Raw genomic sequence first — 13,566 nt, forward strand, 5'->3', positions numbered from 1 at the left:
CAGTGTTTTGATTCTGCTGGACTTGGAAAAGAGGACAAAGAAATCTCCACTCATGCATTCTACTTTTTTTCTGTATGGTAACTGCCTTATTTGTTTTTTTTCCTGCATTTCTTATTCGTGCAGGCTTATAAGGCAAATGTTATCTGTCCAAACAAGCACCAGTCTGATCCAGAGAAGTTTTATGGTAGTCAACTCCTTGACAGTGAGACATATATTGGTGGTCATGTGGAATGCCTAGAAAGTGGTGTATTCAGATCCGACATTCCAACCAGTTTTAAACTCGATCCTTCTGCCTATGAGGTTAATCATCTTATAAAGCTTTCTCTTCTTCCAGATTATACGAATCTGTGCTAATGCTACTTCATGAATTACTTTCTATTAGTTACTCTATTTTTTCACCATTTTGAACTATAATCACTTGTCATGACCCAGTTTAGGACCGCGCGGGCACCTACCTTTCCCACCTCGGTAGGCGAACCCTCTATCGAATAGCACATCAATTAAATAAAGACGAATCATTTAAACCAATTGATATTTAGAAATAACAGCGGAACGTTATAATATATTCAATAACCTCAAGTATTTATATGATTACAACAATTACATGATTACAAACTCTATCCAACTTCCCATGACCTGGTCTAGACTAGTACAAGAGCGATTAAATGAATTCCGATTACCACTACATTCTAAGACTCAACCTTCGTCCCGGAATGAAGTGGGAGGAGGCCTTCCAGATAAGCACCGCGCATTTCCGCTGCGTACTACAACCAACCACCTGAAACAATCTACACCCCAAAAAGGGTGTAGCTAGTGCAATATCAGTCAATCCACGCATATTGAGTAAATATCATAGGTCGACAATGGTTAGAAACACATATCAGTAAAAGAATTCACAGGTAACATGATAACAACCCAATCAAGTCATACGTCTATCTACCACACACTGTACATCAATACCTTTTAATCGTTAACTTCACTACGATAATCACCAGTCAATCTCACAACAATCTCGCAACTCACATATCATTAAATGGTTCGTTTTAGTCTAGTAGTCAACTCATCATTAAGACACCCGTTATCCTACATCACATAGAGACCAAACATATAACTAATCTCACGACGGTCTATGGGATACTTCAACAAGTTCAAGCAATAAATCCGGATCCAAGTCCACGTCATTGCCTAAGTAAAGTATCCAATCCCAAATGTGCCATGTCTGAATATATCAAGTCCGAATCCAACATCACAAGTACAACACCAAACATCTCAAAGTCGAGCCATAATGCAATGCAATGCAATGCAATGGTGTATGAATGCAATGCAATGCCATGCAAATGTTGTGTACACATGTACTCTGGATGGAAATATCGACATCTCGGTAGCACAACTTAGCGTGACTCGCGAAGTCTAAGTGCCACCCGTCCCGGATCTTTGCCCAACAGACTGAACCCTGGAGCTTTGCCCATGAGGGGTTCACACCGGCACACCCTGGGGTACCCGCAGAGTCCATGCACTATCAACGATTCCGGAACTAACATCGGATATCGGCCATCTCACGTCACTCAAGTAAAAGAGTTTTATCAAGTATCAATTTCACTCAATCAACGATTCCGGGATGAACATCGGACATTGGCCATCTCACGTCACTCAAGTAAAAGAGTTTTATCCATTATAATTAGGATATCAACAATGTGTCGTGAATGGATGAAAATGCGTGCAATGCATGTGTCAACATCAACAATCTGATCAATATCAAAGGTACCAACAATCGGGTACGCTAACAATATATCCAATCACAAATACCAACAGTGGGTATGCCAATAATATAACCGAATCACAAATACCATCAGTGGGTATGCCAACAATATAACCGGATCACAAATACCAATAGTGAGTATGCCAACAAAATAACCGAATCACAAATACCAACAATGGGTATGCCAACAATATAACCGGATCACAAATACCAACGGTGGATATGCCAATAATATAACCGGATCACAAATAGCAACAGTGGGTATGCCAACAATATAACTGAATCATAAGTGGGTACGCCAACAGTATCGTAATCAAGATGATAAGACAAAATCCAACATCAATCAGCAACTCATGGCATCAAGCCAACACAACAGAACAATCAAATCACAACATAACGGGGTGGCTAGCCCTAAACAGACAACAAGTTAATCAAGTCGATACACATTATTATCACTTCCCCTAACTCAGCCTAATAGCTTAGAACAAGTAATTTCACCTTCTACTCCCAATCATTCCTCACAGCTCAATCTAGAACTCAGTCACAATCTTTGGTACATTTTATCCTTCCATTTATCAACTAGGTTCGCTATTAATGGTATAACACAATTAACCACATATTACGGAATTTCCCATCATTAGACATAAATAAATTTTGTACCATCCACTACTCCCAAGTCACATAAAATTCACCAATATTTAAGAAACTACACCAAACATCCTAAGGAGTCTACAGGCCAAAAGCTTGAACACACAAATCACACAACAATATCATCCTATAATTCCATCCCAAATCTCCAATTCCTACACATACATTCTCCGTTCCTTCTAGTACACGAATATATGAAACTAACCGGAGTCTACCGGAAGGGAAGCCGTAACCTACCTGGCAGCCGAACAGGTGCCATGAACCCACATCTTGTTTCGTCTTTCGAAGCGTCTCCAAACAATCAAACTCTTATCACATATGAATTCTATGTAAGAAATCATGAATAATGATACCCATATTGGCTATATTCTATTTGGGTCAAAAGCCCACTCTTTAATTTGGGAAAACGGGACTCAAGGGAAAAACGAGAATTTTATGACCAAAATATCAAATTCAATATCAAAGGGTCAAACCCCATTACTTTAATCATAGTAATACTTAATTAATTCTCAAAATCATCATTAATGTGAAAACTCCCAAATTTTGGGTCTAAGAACCCTAACTTTAATCCCACAATTTTACCTCTAAAAATGGAAGAAACATGTTTATATAGTTTATAATCATCAAATTCATGCTTAATGAAGCTAACCCAACCAATAATATAAGATTTCAAAGTCAAGAACCCATTAGGAAGAAAACCGATAAAACCCTTCTTTTAATCTCAAGCTTTTATGGAAAAATATAAATCTAGCTAGTTTGTTCCCAACATATTCAAGCATATTCAACATTACTCTTACTATTTAGGAAGATTCTAGGAATCAAAAATGATCTTAGAACTTAACTCAAGAAACCCATTTGAAGACCCGCTAGATTCTATGGATTCTAGATGATGCTAGATGATTAAGAGAGGTAATGAAGCCATAATAAGGTAGGAATGTTACCTTAGGAAGAAACCACTTGAAAACCCTCCTATTCGCCCCCATAATGCTCTCAAGATGGAATAGGAACAATGGCTAGGGTTTGGTTTTTTTTGGAGGCTTTAATTCATAAACGCTGCTCGTCGACCGCTCCAGCCGTCGCCCTTACCGCTGCGGTGGTCACATTCCAAACTTGGAAACGACACTCGAAACAATCCCAGAACCTCCCAAATGCAAATCAAATATGCAGTTATACATAAAAACGCGCTACGAACGCACTCGTGGCCTCGGAATTTCCAACGGAGGCTTCGTTGACCAAGTCAACTGGCGACGGCCTAAATATCAATTTTCCAACCCAAGTCCCAAAACGCAACTGAGTGCATTAGGAACCAAATCAGACCCACCAATCAATCACAAATGGCAATCCAGACCTCTCGGAATCGACTGATTTTCAAAAAAAGTCCGTTTATCCAAAAGTCAACTCCCGGTCAAACGATTTTCGCTTAAAGCCAATTTTTTCTAGAAAACATTCTAAAGCCCAAACCGATGCCTAGGAAGTCATGCCAACTATCTCCTCCGGTCAAAAATCGTTTAACGAGACTCAATAACGGGTCAACGAGGGCAAGAACGGAAGAATTACGGTAACGACAAAACGGGTCTTATAATAATTTACCTAAGATTATTTCTGTTAATCTCCATGAAATGAAGTAGGCAATCTATTTTGGGACAAAGGGAGTAGGAGACTCGTTTCTCCTCAAACAATCTAGTTGATAGCTCTATAAACTTTTTGGATTGCATGAAAGTTTGGCCGAATACATGGATGTTTGTTGATTATATTTTCAAGAATAATTGACTTTATATGGTAAACTATATTTGGTATCCAACTGTCTTATTACAAACACAACAAAGTTTCATAATGAAGTGAAAATTGTTCCATCCGGTTTATTAGATTACTACTCTAAATTAAAGTTGAACTAACGTTAGCTTGGATATTATTACCTAGGTTGTAACAACTTTAGGGATATCAAGCTGCTAAGCCACACTATGAAAGTTTGGGAGAGAGTGGTGGAGATAAGGGTGAGGAGAGGTGTGTCTATTTTCGAGAACCAGTTCGGGTTCATGCCGAGGCGCTCGACTACAAAAGCCATTCATCTTGTACTGAGACTGGTGGAGCAGTATAGGGAGGGGAAGGACCTACATATGGTATTCATCGACCTAGAAAAGGCTTGCGACAAAGTCCCAAGAGAGGATTTGTGGACGTGCTTGGAGACTAGAGGTGTTCGTGTGGCGTACCTTAGGGCGATTAGGGACATATACGATGGAGCCAAGACCAGGGTAAGGACAGTGGGAGGAGACTCGAGCACTTTTCAGTGATTATGGGATTGCACCAGGGATCAACTCTTAGCTCATTTCTGTTTGTCTTGGTGACAGATGGACTGACGCGTCAAATCCAAGGTGAGGTGCCATGGTGTATGTTATTCGCGGACGACATAGTTCTGATTGACGAGACTCGCAGCGGAGTAAATGCTAAGTTGGAGGTTTTGAGACGGATTCTGGAGTCTAAAGGGTTCAAGTTGAGTAGGACCAAGAAAGAATACCCGGAGTGCAAGTTTAGTAGCAGGACACAGGAGGTGAATGGGTAAGTGAAGTTGGGTACTCAGGCCATTCAAAAGAAAGTTAGTTTCAAGTATCTTGGGTCTATTTTTCAAGGAAATATAGAGATTGACGATGATGTCACATAGTGTATTGGTGCGGGGTGGATGAAATGGAGGCTGGCATCCGGAGTCTTGTGTGATAAGAAGGTTCCACCTAAACTTAAAAGGCACGTTCTATAGAGTGGTGGTTAGACCAACTATGTTGTATGGGGCGGAGTGTTGGCAAGTCAAGAGCTCTCACGTTCAGAAGATGAAAGTTAAGGAAATGAGGAAGTTGCAATGGATGTGTGGCCATATACTAGGAGAGATCGTATAAGAGATGAAGACTTCGGGGCAAGGTGGGAGTGACCTCTGTGGAGGATAAGATGCAGGAAGCGAGATTGAGATGGTTTGGCATGTGCAGAGGTGGTGCATGGATGCCCCAGTTTGGAGGTGTGAGAGACTGAATATGGACGGTTTTAAGAGGGGTTGAGGTAGGCCGAAGAAGTATTGGGGAGTGGTGATTAGACAGGACATGGCGCAGGTCCGACTTACCGAGGACATGACCTTAGGAGGTTATGGAGGACACGGATTAGGGTGGCAGGTTAGTAGTTAGTTGAGTGTGTCATACTAGTAGGTGTAGTATTATTCTTGTAGTCTCGTCTTTCGAATTCTGATACTATTTGTTGTTTCTTGTATTCTCTATCTTTCCTTTTTTTCCTTTTTCTTTTACAGACTTCTTTGTTATGCTTTTACATACGTCTTTATCATGCCTTTTATATTATTTTGCCATGACTTATTATACTGCCTTGAATTGCTTGTTCTTGTGCCGAGGGTTTACCGAAAACAACCTTCCTACCTTTCGAGGTAGGTTTAAGGTCTGTGTACATTCTTCCCTCCTTAGACCCCACTTTGTGGGATTTCACTGGGTATGTTGTTGTTGTTGTTTATCTAAAGAAATATCTTTGTAGAACCTTATTGTAAATGAAACTAAGCATACAACTTTAAGATAATGGGTAGAGTAGTCCAAGGTACTGTTTGTTGTTTCTTTATGATTAAGATTTGTGAATCTTAATACATACCTGGTAATATTTGCTAAATCAAAACACTGAATAATTAAGAATGTTTTTTTTCTCAGCATATGAATGCCTTTAATTTATCTTTATTAAAAAATTAATAGATATAAAAATTTAATAAATAATTATTGAATATTATATTCACAAAATAGTAGTGAAAATCTTAATTTACGTTGTGTTTAAAAATTATGTTTGATAAAGTACGCGCTAAACGCTAGCGGTGGTGGTATCTCGTGTTGGTGGTGGTCTGCAGTGATAGTTGTGAGGTGGTTAATGGTGATGGTGGTGATGGTTGTGCAGTAGTGGTTGGTAGCGGATGTGTGTGATGGTTGTCGGTGGTGGTTGTGCGGTAGTATTGCACTTAAGTGCTTCTTACTTTAGAAATTGATTTTAAAAAGCTTCGACCATTTTTATGGCAATCTTCGTTTGGCAAAAATATCTTTTGTTCATGGTCGTCCTATTTTTGTTAGTGCTCAATGTAAATTGTTAATCTATTAGAATATTAGAGGTAGTGTTAAGTGTTAGGTTTTGTGTTAGTCCCTCATTCATTAAATTTAAAATGTAGGTTGTCTCTTACCCCTATAAATATTTGGTTTAAAACTATATGAGTACCTCTTAGAAGTTCTTTTTCATCCCAATTTTTATGATCTTGGTCGCCTTTCATGGAGCTCAGGAGTTAATTGTTTTAGTGAAGTATTATATTTGAGTTTGATGGTTATTTGTCAAAATAGGGGTTGAAATATGAAGATATAGATATCTCTGGTAGAATATGGGTTAATAGGGAGCATATGTTAATTTGACTATTTTTTGAGAATTTAAAAAATTTGACTACGTTAATCTGACTACTTTGAATTACTGATTTTGCCATTTGAGGGAAGAGATCTTGTTTTGGGAATAAACTAAAGCAGAAAGTAGGTCAAAGAGAATTAAATGGAGGGAGTAATATATATCTCATAACTCGTTGCCATCAACTACTAAAGAGTTGGTTGTATTGTTCCCTTTTTTATAAGGTAAAGTATTTTATTGAAGATCGGTACCAAGAATATACTTTAAAAGTACAAAAGAAATCAACAGGTTCACAGCTATAGTTACACATCAAATACTCCAAAAACTCCAAGAGGAGAGTTGGGTTTTCCAATGGACTACTCTTGCACCATATATATAGTGTTTGTAAGCATCTTTGGGAGGAAGGCTTATCCTGATCAATTCCGTTCTGGATTCTTTGCGTACTTATGTTATGTCTCTGTTTCCCTTACCAGCCAACATCCAGAAAAAGCTAGACAGACTCGGAAGGAAATTCTTGTGGCAAGGGAATAAAGAGGGCAAAGGTTACAAATTGGTGAAATGGAAGGTAGCAATGCAGGGGAAAGAAAGGGGTGGGCTGGGTATAAGAAACTTGAGGTCTCAAAATAACAGCTTATTGATGAAATGGCTATGGAGGTACAACACTGAGGAAAATGCATTGCGGAAGGAGGTTATCAAATGCAAGTTTGGTGAACTCAATCACTGGTGTACAAATGTTTGCAATGGTACTTATGGAGTTGGAGTTTGGAAGACTATGAGAGCACTTTGGCCAAAACTGGAAAGAAACTTGAAGATGAAAGTAGGTGATGGGAAAAAAAAAACAAGATTCTGGAAGGATGTTTGGAATGAGCAAGTCCCACTTATGGATACTTATCCAGACTTGTTCATTTTATGCAATAACCCAGAGGTGACTATAAATGAAATATGGAGTGTAGAGGGATGGGACTTAACTTTCAGAATATTCTTGATTCATTGGGAGATAGATAGGGTGGCTGATCTGTTGAGCAGGATTGGTAACTACCAAGGTACCAACACTGATGCAGACACTTTGAGATGGAGACACAACAGTGATGGACAATTCTCAGTAAAAACAGGGCTTACAGAAGGGAGGACATAGGGGAGAATGGGGAGCACCAAAGATTTTGGATAAAAATTTGGAAGTGTCCAGCACCAACCAAGTTGAAATGTTTCACTTGGTTAGTGGCAAAGAGGGCTTGTTTGACTCATGAAGTGTTGAAGAAAAAAGGAAATAGTCTATGCAATGAAATTGATGAAACCAACAACCACCTCTTTCTTCACTGCAGATTCACAGCAGAATTGTAGTCCCTATTTTTCAACTTGACAGAGACAACATGGACTATGCCAGAGCATACTGCAGATCTACTAAGTTGTTGGATGAGAAGAGGAGGTAGCAAGAGTCAAAAGAAGTGTTGGAGGATGATCCCAAATTGTATCTGGTGGACCATTAGGAAAAAAAGAAATGGGATGTGTTTTGAAGATAGATCCAATTCCACTCAGAAAGTAAAATGGAATTGTATAGTATCTTTCTACTTTGGTGTAAAGAAATGGGATTAGAGGATATAGATCATTTTGTAGACTTATTGAAATCCCTGTAAGTATCTCTTTTCTCTTTCTGTTTTTAGACTAACGCTTTTGAAGGTCTCCAGCATATCCTTAATGCTGAGGAATACATATTTACCAGTTTCCAAAAAAAAAAAAAAAGTGTTTGTAAGCATCTATATTTTACAAAGGATGGATGCAATTTCTTCCCTTCAAAGCATCTAATGTCTCTCTCCAACCTTAGTGTCCATATGATGCATATTGGGCAGTCTTCCAAGCTAAGTTACAGGGACTCGCCATTTTGCGTGCCGTCCCCGTCCGGGATACGGTCGGGTGCGGGTGCTGGGACGGCAAACGTCCTGGATACGGTCAATTACATACGGATACTTTGACCGGAGTCCGTCGACAAATTTGGGGGAAAAATTTGAGATTTTGATTTCTCAAAATTAAAAATAAAACAGATTTAAGATAAGGAAAATGACATACCTTCAATATTATAATACTTTTATCCCATGTTTGCTGCTTCATGTTTTAGATAAACCAAGAATACAAGAAGTGGTGATATAGATATAGATGGAGGGTTTGTTTTCGGCCTTGAATGGCTTTCTCTTTCTATCTTGAGGAAAGAATGAAAGACTGTGAAAGAGACTACCTAGAGGCTTAAAAACTTTGCTCTGTAAAAGCTTGAAATGGAAATTTGGGGAATATGAAGAAGATGACTGCTTACAGCTAGAGGAGACATGTAGTCGTGTACAAGCTGAATTAGGACTCTTTAAAGTCTTAATTGTATTAACGTACAAAAATGACCTCTTTATTCTTCATATGTGCTATTTTTATCCCCTTTATTTTCCATTATATGCTACTTGTGACACAAAATTGAAAGGCACCTAATTACGCTATTTATAAATGTTTCTTTCTTATACAATAAGGAGATAATTTTAAAATTAATTATTAGCATGTCCATTTTTTTGATAATTAATTTATATTTTTAATCGCACAAAAGCACGGACATATTTACAGGTTGAACCTAATAAAATTGACCCCTTTGTACAACGGATTATTCTTAGAACGTATTTTTTCATATGCCTTTTATATTTTTTCATATTTATAGCCGAATCCCCGCACCTGTATCCATAACTGGATACGCACCCCCGAATCTTAAAATTTAGATTTTGCCGAATCCGACACTCGAATCCGTACCCGTATCGGATACCAGCACCCGAGTCCGTGTAACTAATCTTCCAAGTCTTCTTCTTCCTCTTTTTAATCCTCTGCCCTTGCCAGCAAGATATAAGGCTTCTCACATCCGGGTGCATCACCCAGATGACTCCTAAAATGTTAAGAATGCATGACCATATCTGCCAGGAGAATTTACAGTGAAGTAGAATATGGTTATTTGCTTCCAATGAAGCTTCACATAAGAAACATCTATTGCAGAGAGATAGGCCTCTTTTTGAAGAGCAGCTTGAGTTAGACAAGCCTCTTTTGCAGCTATCCATCCTAAATAGACTGCTCCAAGGCCAATTGAACTCCCAGTTCTCTGCTTGCTGCTGTAGAAGAGTGTAGTAACTCTTCACTGTGAAGTATCCACTTCTGTTAGCCGGCTGTCTTGCTCTTGTGCACAATAACTACATCCTAAGTTGTTTAAATACTTGCTTTCTAGAGTCTTTGGTTTTTATTATAGTTGGCTTTTGATATTTTTTTAGGCTCTTCCATTCCATTGTATTATTACTGACATTAAGTTTCTCAACACTCCAGCTATTGATCAACAACCTTGATAGAGATCTGCAGTATGCTATTGAGGTTGAGGGGAAGATGGACTTGAAATCTGTCATAAATTATGATGAAGTGAAGAATGCCATTGTGGAAAAGGTAGTGCGTCCTTCATTTTCGATTTGTAATAATTTCGGCTGAGTTGAGGCATTCACCTGTCACATGAGAGAAATTTGAGAAGTAGTCTGCCGCCACGCATGGCCATGTCCGACATGAGTGGGATTTATTGTCTTGGAAGTTTATCATTTTCTTGTCATTTCCTCTCACTCTGACTTTCTTACTTATTGCGTACTTAATAGTCTCAGAAAATTCTTTAGATGTATGCAGATACTGTCTCCGCTCTGACCATCTTAACCATCTGTTTGCAGTTAATGAGATTGCGAGATAATCCTTTAATTGAAGAATGCCCCCTCATATATCATCTTGATGTAGCTGCCATGTATCCAAACATCATACTTACAAATAGGCTTCAGGTATGTCACCTTTCATAGTCCATTTCTTGAGGAATGTTCTTCTCTGGCATGTTAGTATGTATGGCTTTTGTTACTCTTTCTTCCCAGATCGAATGTATTCTTTTCCCTGTTCTGAATAGTTTAGAGGAATTGAAAATCCATTTTCTGTTTTACATGGAAGAAATTATGGGCCGACAAATTAATTTTTTGTATATTAGGAAATTCATAAGGTAAACCGTTAATAGACTAGGATAAAGTAGGCTGTCAATTTTTTCCTCTGCAAGTGTATGCTGGAATTTTGCTTTAGCGAAGCGGACATCTCTTAAAAATGTCCCAGAGGGAGGTTGGCAGTTATTTCAGATGAGAGGGAGTAGTTTTTCACAACTTGTTCACTACCTACCAAACAACAAGACAAATTTATCTTTTAACATCTTCATTTGTCTGGATGCAAAGAGAAGGGTAGCACAATGTTTTGACTATTAAAGCAGTATTATGTGTGCACAGTTAACTATGCTGATGGGGAACAGTGTAAACTTGAAATATTCAATCTAGATTCTAGCAGCCGGAATAGACAGTTGAAAATTGGGGAGTGAGGAAAGAACAATTAAAGACTAGTAATGCACGATGCTAGATGTTGAAGACTTGTGGGGTTTTGTTCTCTGCCTATCTTGTGTGACTTTTAAACCTGTTACTTTTTCTTGTTGCATTCTGCTTTAAAGTCAGCAGGTTGGTCCTTAGGCGATTAACTTCTTGTAACTGGGGATATTCATTGCACACTACCTTGTCTAATGGACCTGCATAAAACTTGATAATTTGAGCAATCTCGGGATGAAGATAATCTCACATGGTAATCATTAGAAGATGAATTTCTATAGGCATTCTGAGAACACCAGACTTCAAAAGAATAGAGTTAATCTTAAGCATGTGATTATTCGGCTGTAAGAGTTTCTAGGGGAGACAAGGCTGAAGAAGGTATAAGTTGTAGTAGAAGTTTCAATCGGAGACGAGTTGAAGACTGGGAATCAATTAAATAGTAGATTCTGGGGGCATCTTTAGCCCAAAACCAATCATATCTGGAGGGGACTAGAATGATTATTCTAATTCTTCAACTGCGTTATCCTCGAATTATACTTATCCATTGTCCTGGAAGTCCATGCTGTGAATATTGGTTGACTTAGCTGCAGTTTTAGTGCATCCACTAGGGCGTGGCCACTAATAAATAAATTATAATTCTGTTTTACGAGTATCATCAATATAGTTTGTATTGTGTCATTTCAAGAAACCGATTCAAGAGGCAACCGTAAGAGTCACAATTAAACACGGCAGATATTTTGAGATGTTTGCAATGGGCTTTATGCGGATCTTTTATGGCTGACACCCAATTGGCATTCAAACATGATGTGCTGAACAGCTGACACATACTGATTATTACTTCCGCTGTCTTCCCTAATTGATGAGGAGCTTGATGTTGGGGGCATTGTCTCTTTACTGTGTATGTAGCGTGCGTTTTATATTTTGAAGCCTTTTGAATTTAACTTTAGTTACTTGATTCCATCAGCCACCATCAATAGTTTCAGATGAGATATGCACTGCATGCGATTTTAATCGTCCTGGCAAAAAGTGTCTCCGGAAGCTTGAATGGGTTTGGCGTGGTGAAATGTACATGGCAAAAAGAAGGTATATTTTCTAGTCATATAGTACAAAATGGACAACTTTTGATAGATTGCTACTGAAACTTGAAATTTCGTTTATACCAACATCAGTGATTATTACCACATAAAGAGGCAACTCGAGTCTGAACTTGTTGAAGTAGGAGAGGGTCAACGATCAAAGTCTTTTCTTGATTTGCCTAAAGCAGAACAACAAATAAAGCTCAAGGACCGTTTAAAGAAATACTGTCAAAAGGTAAGTTGCTAACTTTGCTATGCCATCTTACTTTAAATTCTTTTTCTAGGACAATTAAATAATCCCTTTTAATCTATTTTCCTAGGCATATAAAAGAGTTCTTGAAAAGCCGGTCACTGAAGTTCGAGAAGCAGGGATCTGCATGCGAGAAAATCCTTTTTATGTTGATACCGTACGGAGGTAAGACAAGCTTATGCATAGTTTGTTTATCCCTAGTATTCTTAATTGCTGTGCTATGTCAACATTATCAGTTTGGAGCTTTTCAGCTGTTCCCAAGTTTGCTCATATGAATTTTTGCTTTCTGTTAAAAGTTTCCGAGATAGGAGGTATGAATACAAAGGGCTTAATAAAGTTTGGAAGGGTAAGCTGTCTGAAGCAAAGGCTAGTGGCAATTCCATAAAGATTCAAGAAGCACAGGTGCCTTATTTAATGTGTCTTTCTATTGTTTAAACTTTGATAAGTAGAGAGAATACTACATGTCACTAATCGATCTACATTTTCATTGATTTTCACAGGACATGGTAGTTGTGTATGATTCATTGCAGCTGGCTCATAAATGCATCTTAAACTCCTTTTATGGTTATGTCATGCGCAAGTATGTCTATTTGCTTTCACTGTTCCCTGGCACACTGCCCTGTACTGTTTTATGTAGCAATATATGTCTTCAGGCTGTGTAACTACAAAGTCTCTTTTGCCCTCTTTCAGGGGTGCAAGGTGGTACTCAATGGAGATGGCTGGAGTTGTTACATATACTGGTGCAAAAATCATTCAGAATGCTCGATTATTGGTTGAAAAAATTGGAAAACCCCTCGAATTAGACACAGATGGTATTTGGTGTTGTTTACCAGGATCTTTCCCGGAGAATTATACCTTCAAGACAAAGTATGATTTGGTTCTTAATATGCATTGTTTCTTCAAGTGTTATTGCTGTTACCCTTTCTTCTATTCTCGTAATCTGTACTGCGTAAATATTAATTTTCTGGGATGATTTCTGCTTTGTAGAGGTTTGTCTTTATATTAAGCATGGTATTTTCTTTT

At 38.3% G+C, this 13,566-nt stretch overlaps 1 protein-coding gene across 2 annotated transcripts in view; it reads left to right on the plus strand.

The window, feature by feature from the left end:
- LOC132600566 (DNA polymerase epsilon catalytic subunit A-like) overlaps positions 1-13,566 on the plus strand; it is a 50,587-nt gene that overhangs the window by 9,634 nt on the left and 27,387 nt on the right. For both annotated transcript variants that reach the window (XM_060313826.1, XM_060313827.1), the window contains 9 exons: positions 124-300; positions 10,157-10,270; positions 10,540-10,644; positions 12,182-12,300; positions 12,387-12,528; positions 12,614-12,708; positions 12,840-12,945; positions 13,044-13,123; positions 13,234-13,410. In XM_060313826.1, the coding sequence (XP_060169809.1) occupies positions 124-300; positions 10,157-10,270; positions 10,540-10,644; positions 12,182-12,300; positions 12,387-12,528; positions 12,614-12,708; positions 12,840-12,945; positions 13,044-13,123; positions 13,234-13,410 (1,115 nt within the window). The remainder of the gene's footprint in view (positions 1-123; positions 301-10,156; positions 10,271-10,539; positions 10,645-12,181; positions 12,301-12,386; positions 12,529-12,613; positions 12,709-12,839; positions 12,946-13,043; positions 13,124-13,233; positions 13,411-13,566) is intronic.

This window comes from Lycium barbarum, chromosome 6 (assembly GCF_019175385.1).
Source record: "Lycium barbarum isolate Lr01 chromosome 6, ASM1917538v2, whole genome shotgun sequence".
Classification (NCBI taxonomy): domain Eukaryota; kingdom Viridiplantae; phylum Streptophyta; class Magnoliopsida; order Solanales; family Solanaceae; genus Lycium; species Lycium barbarum.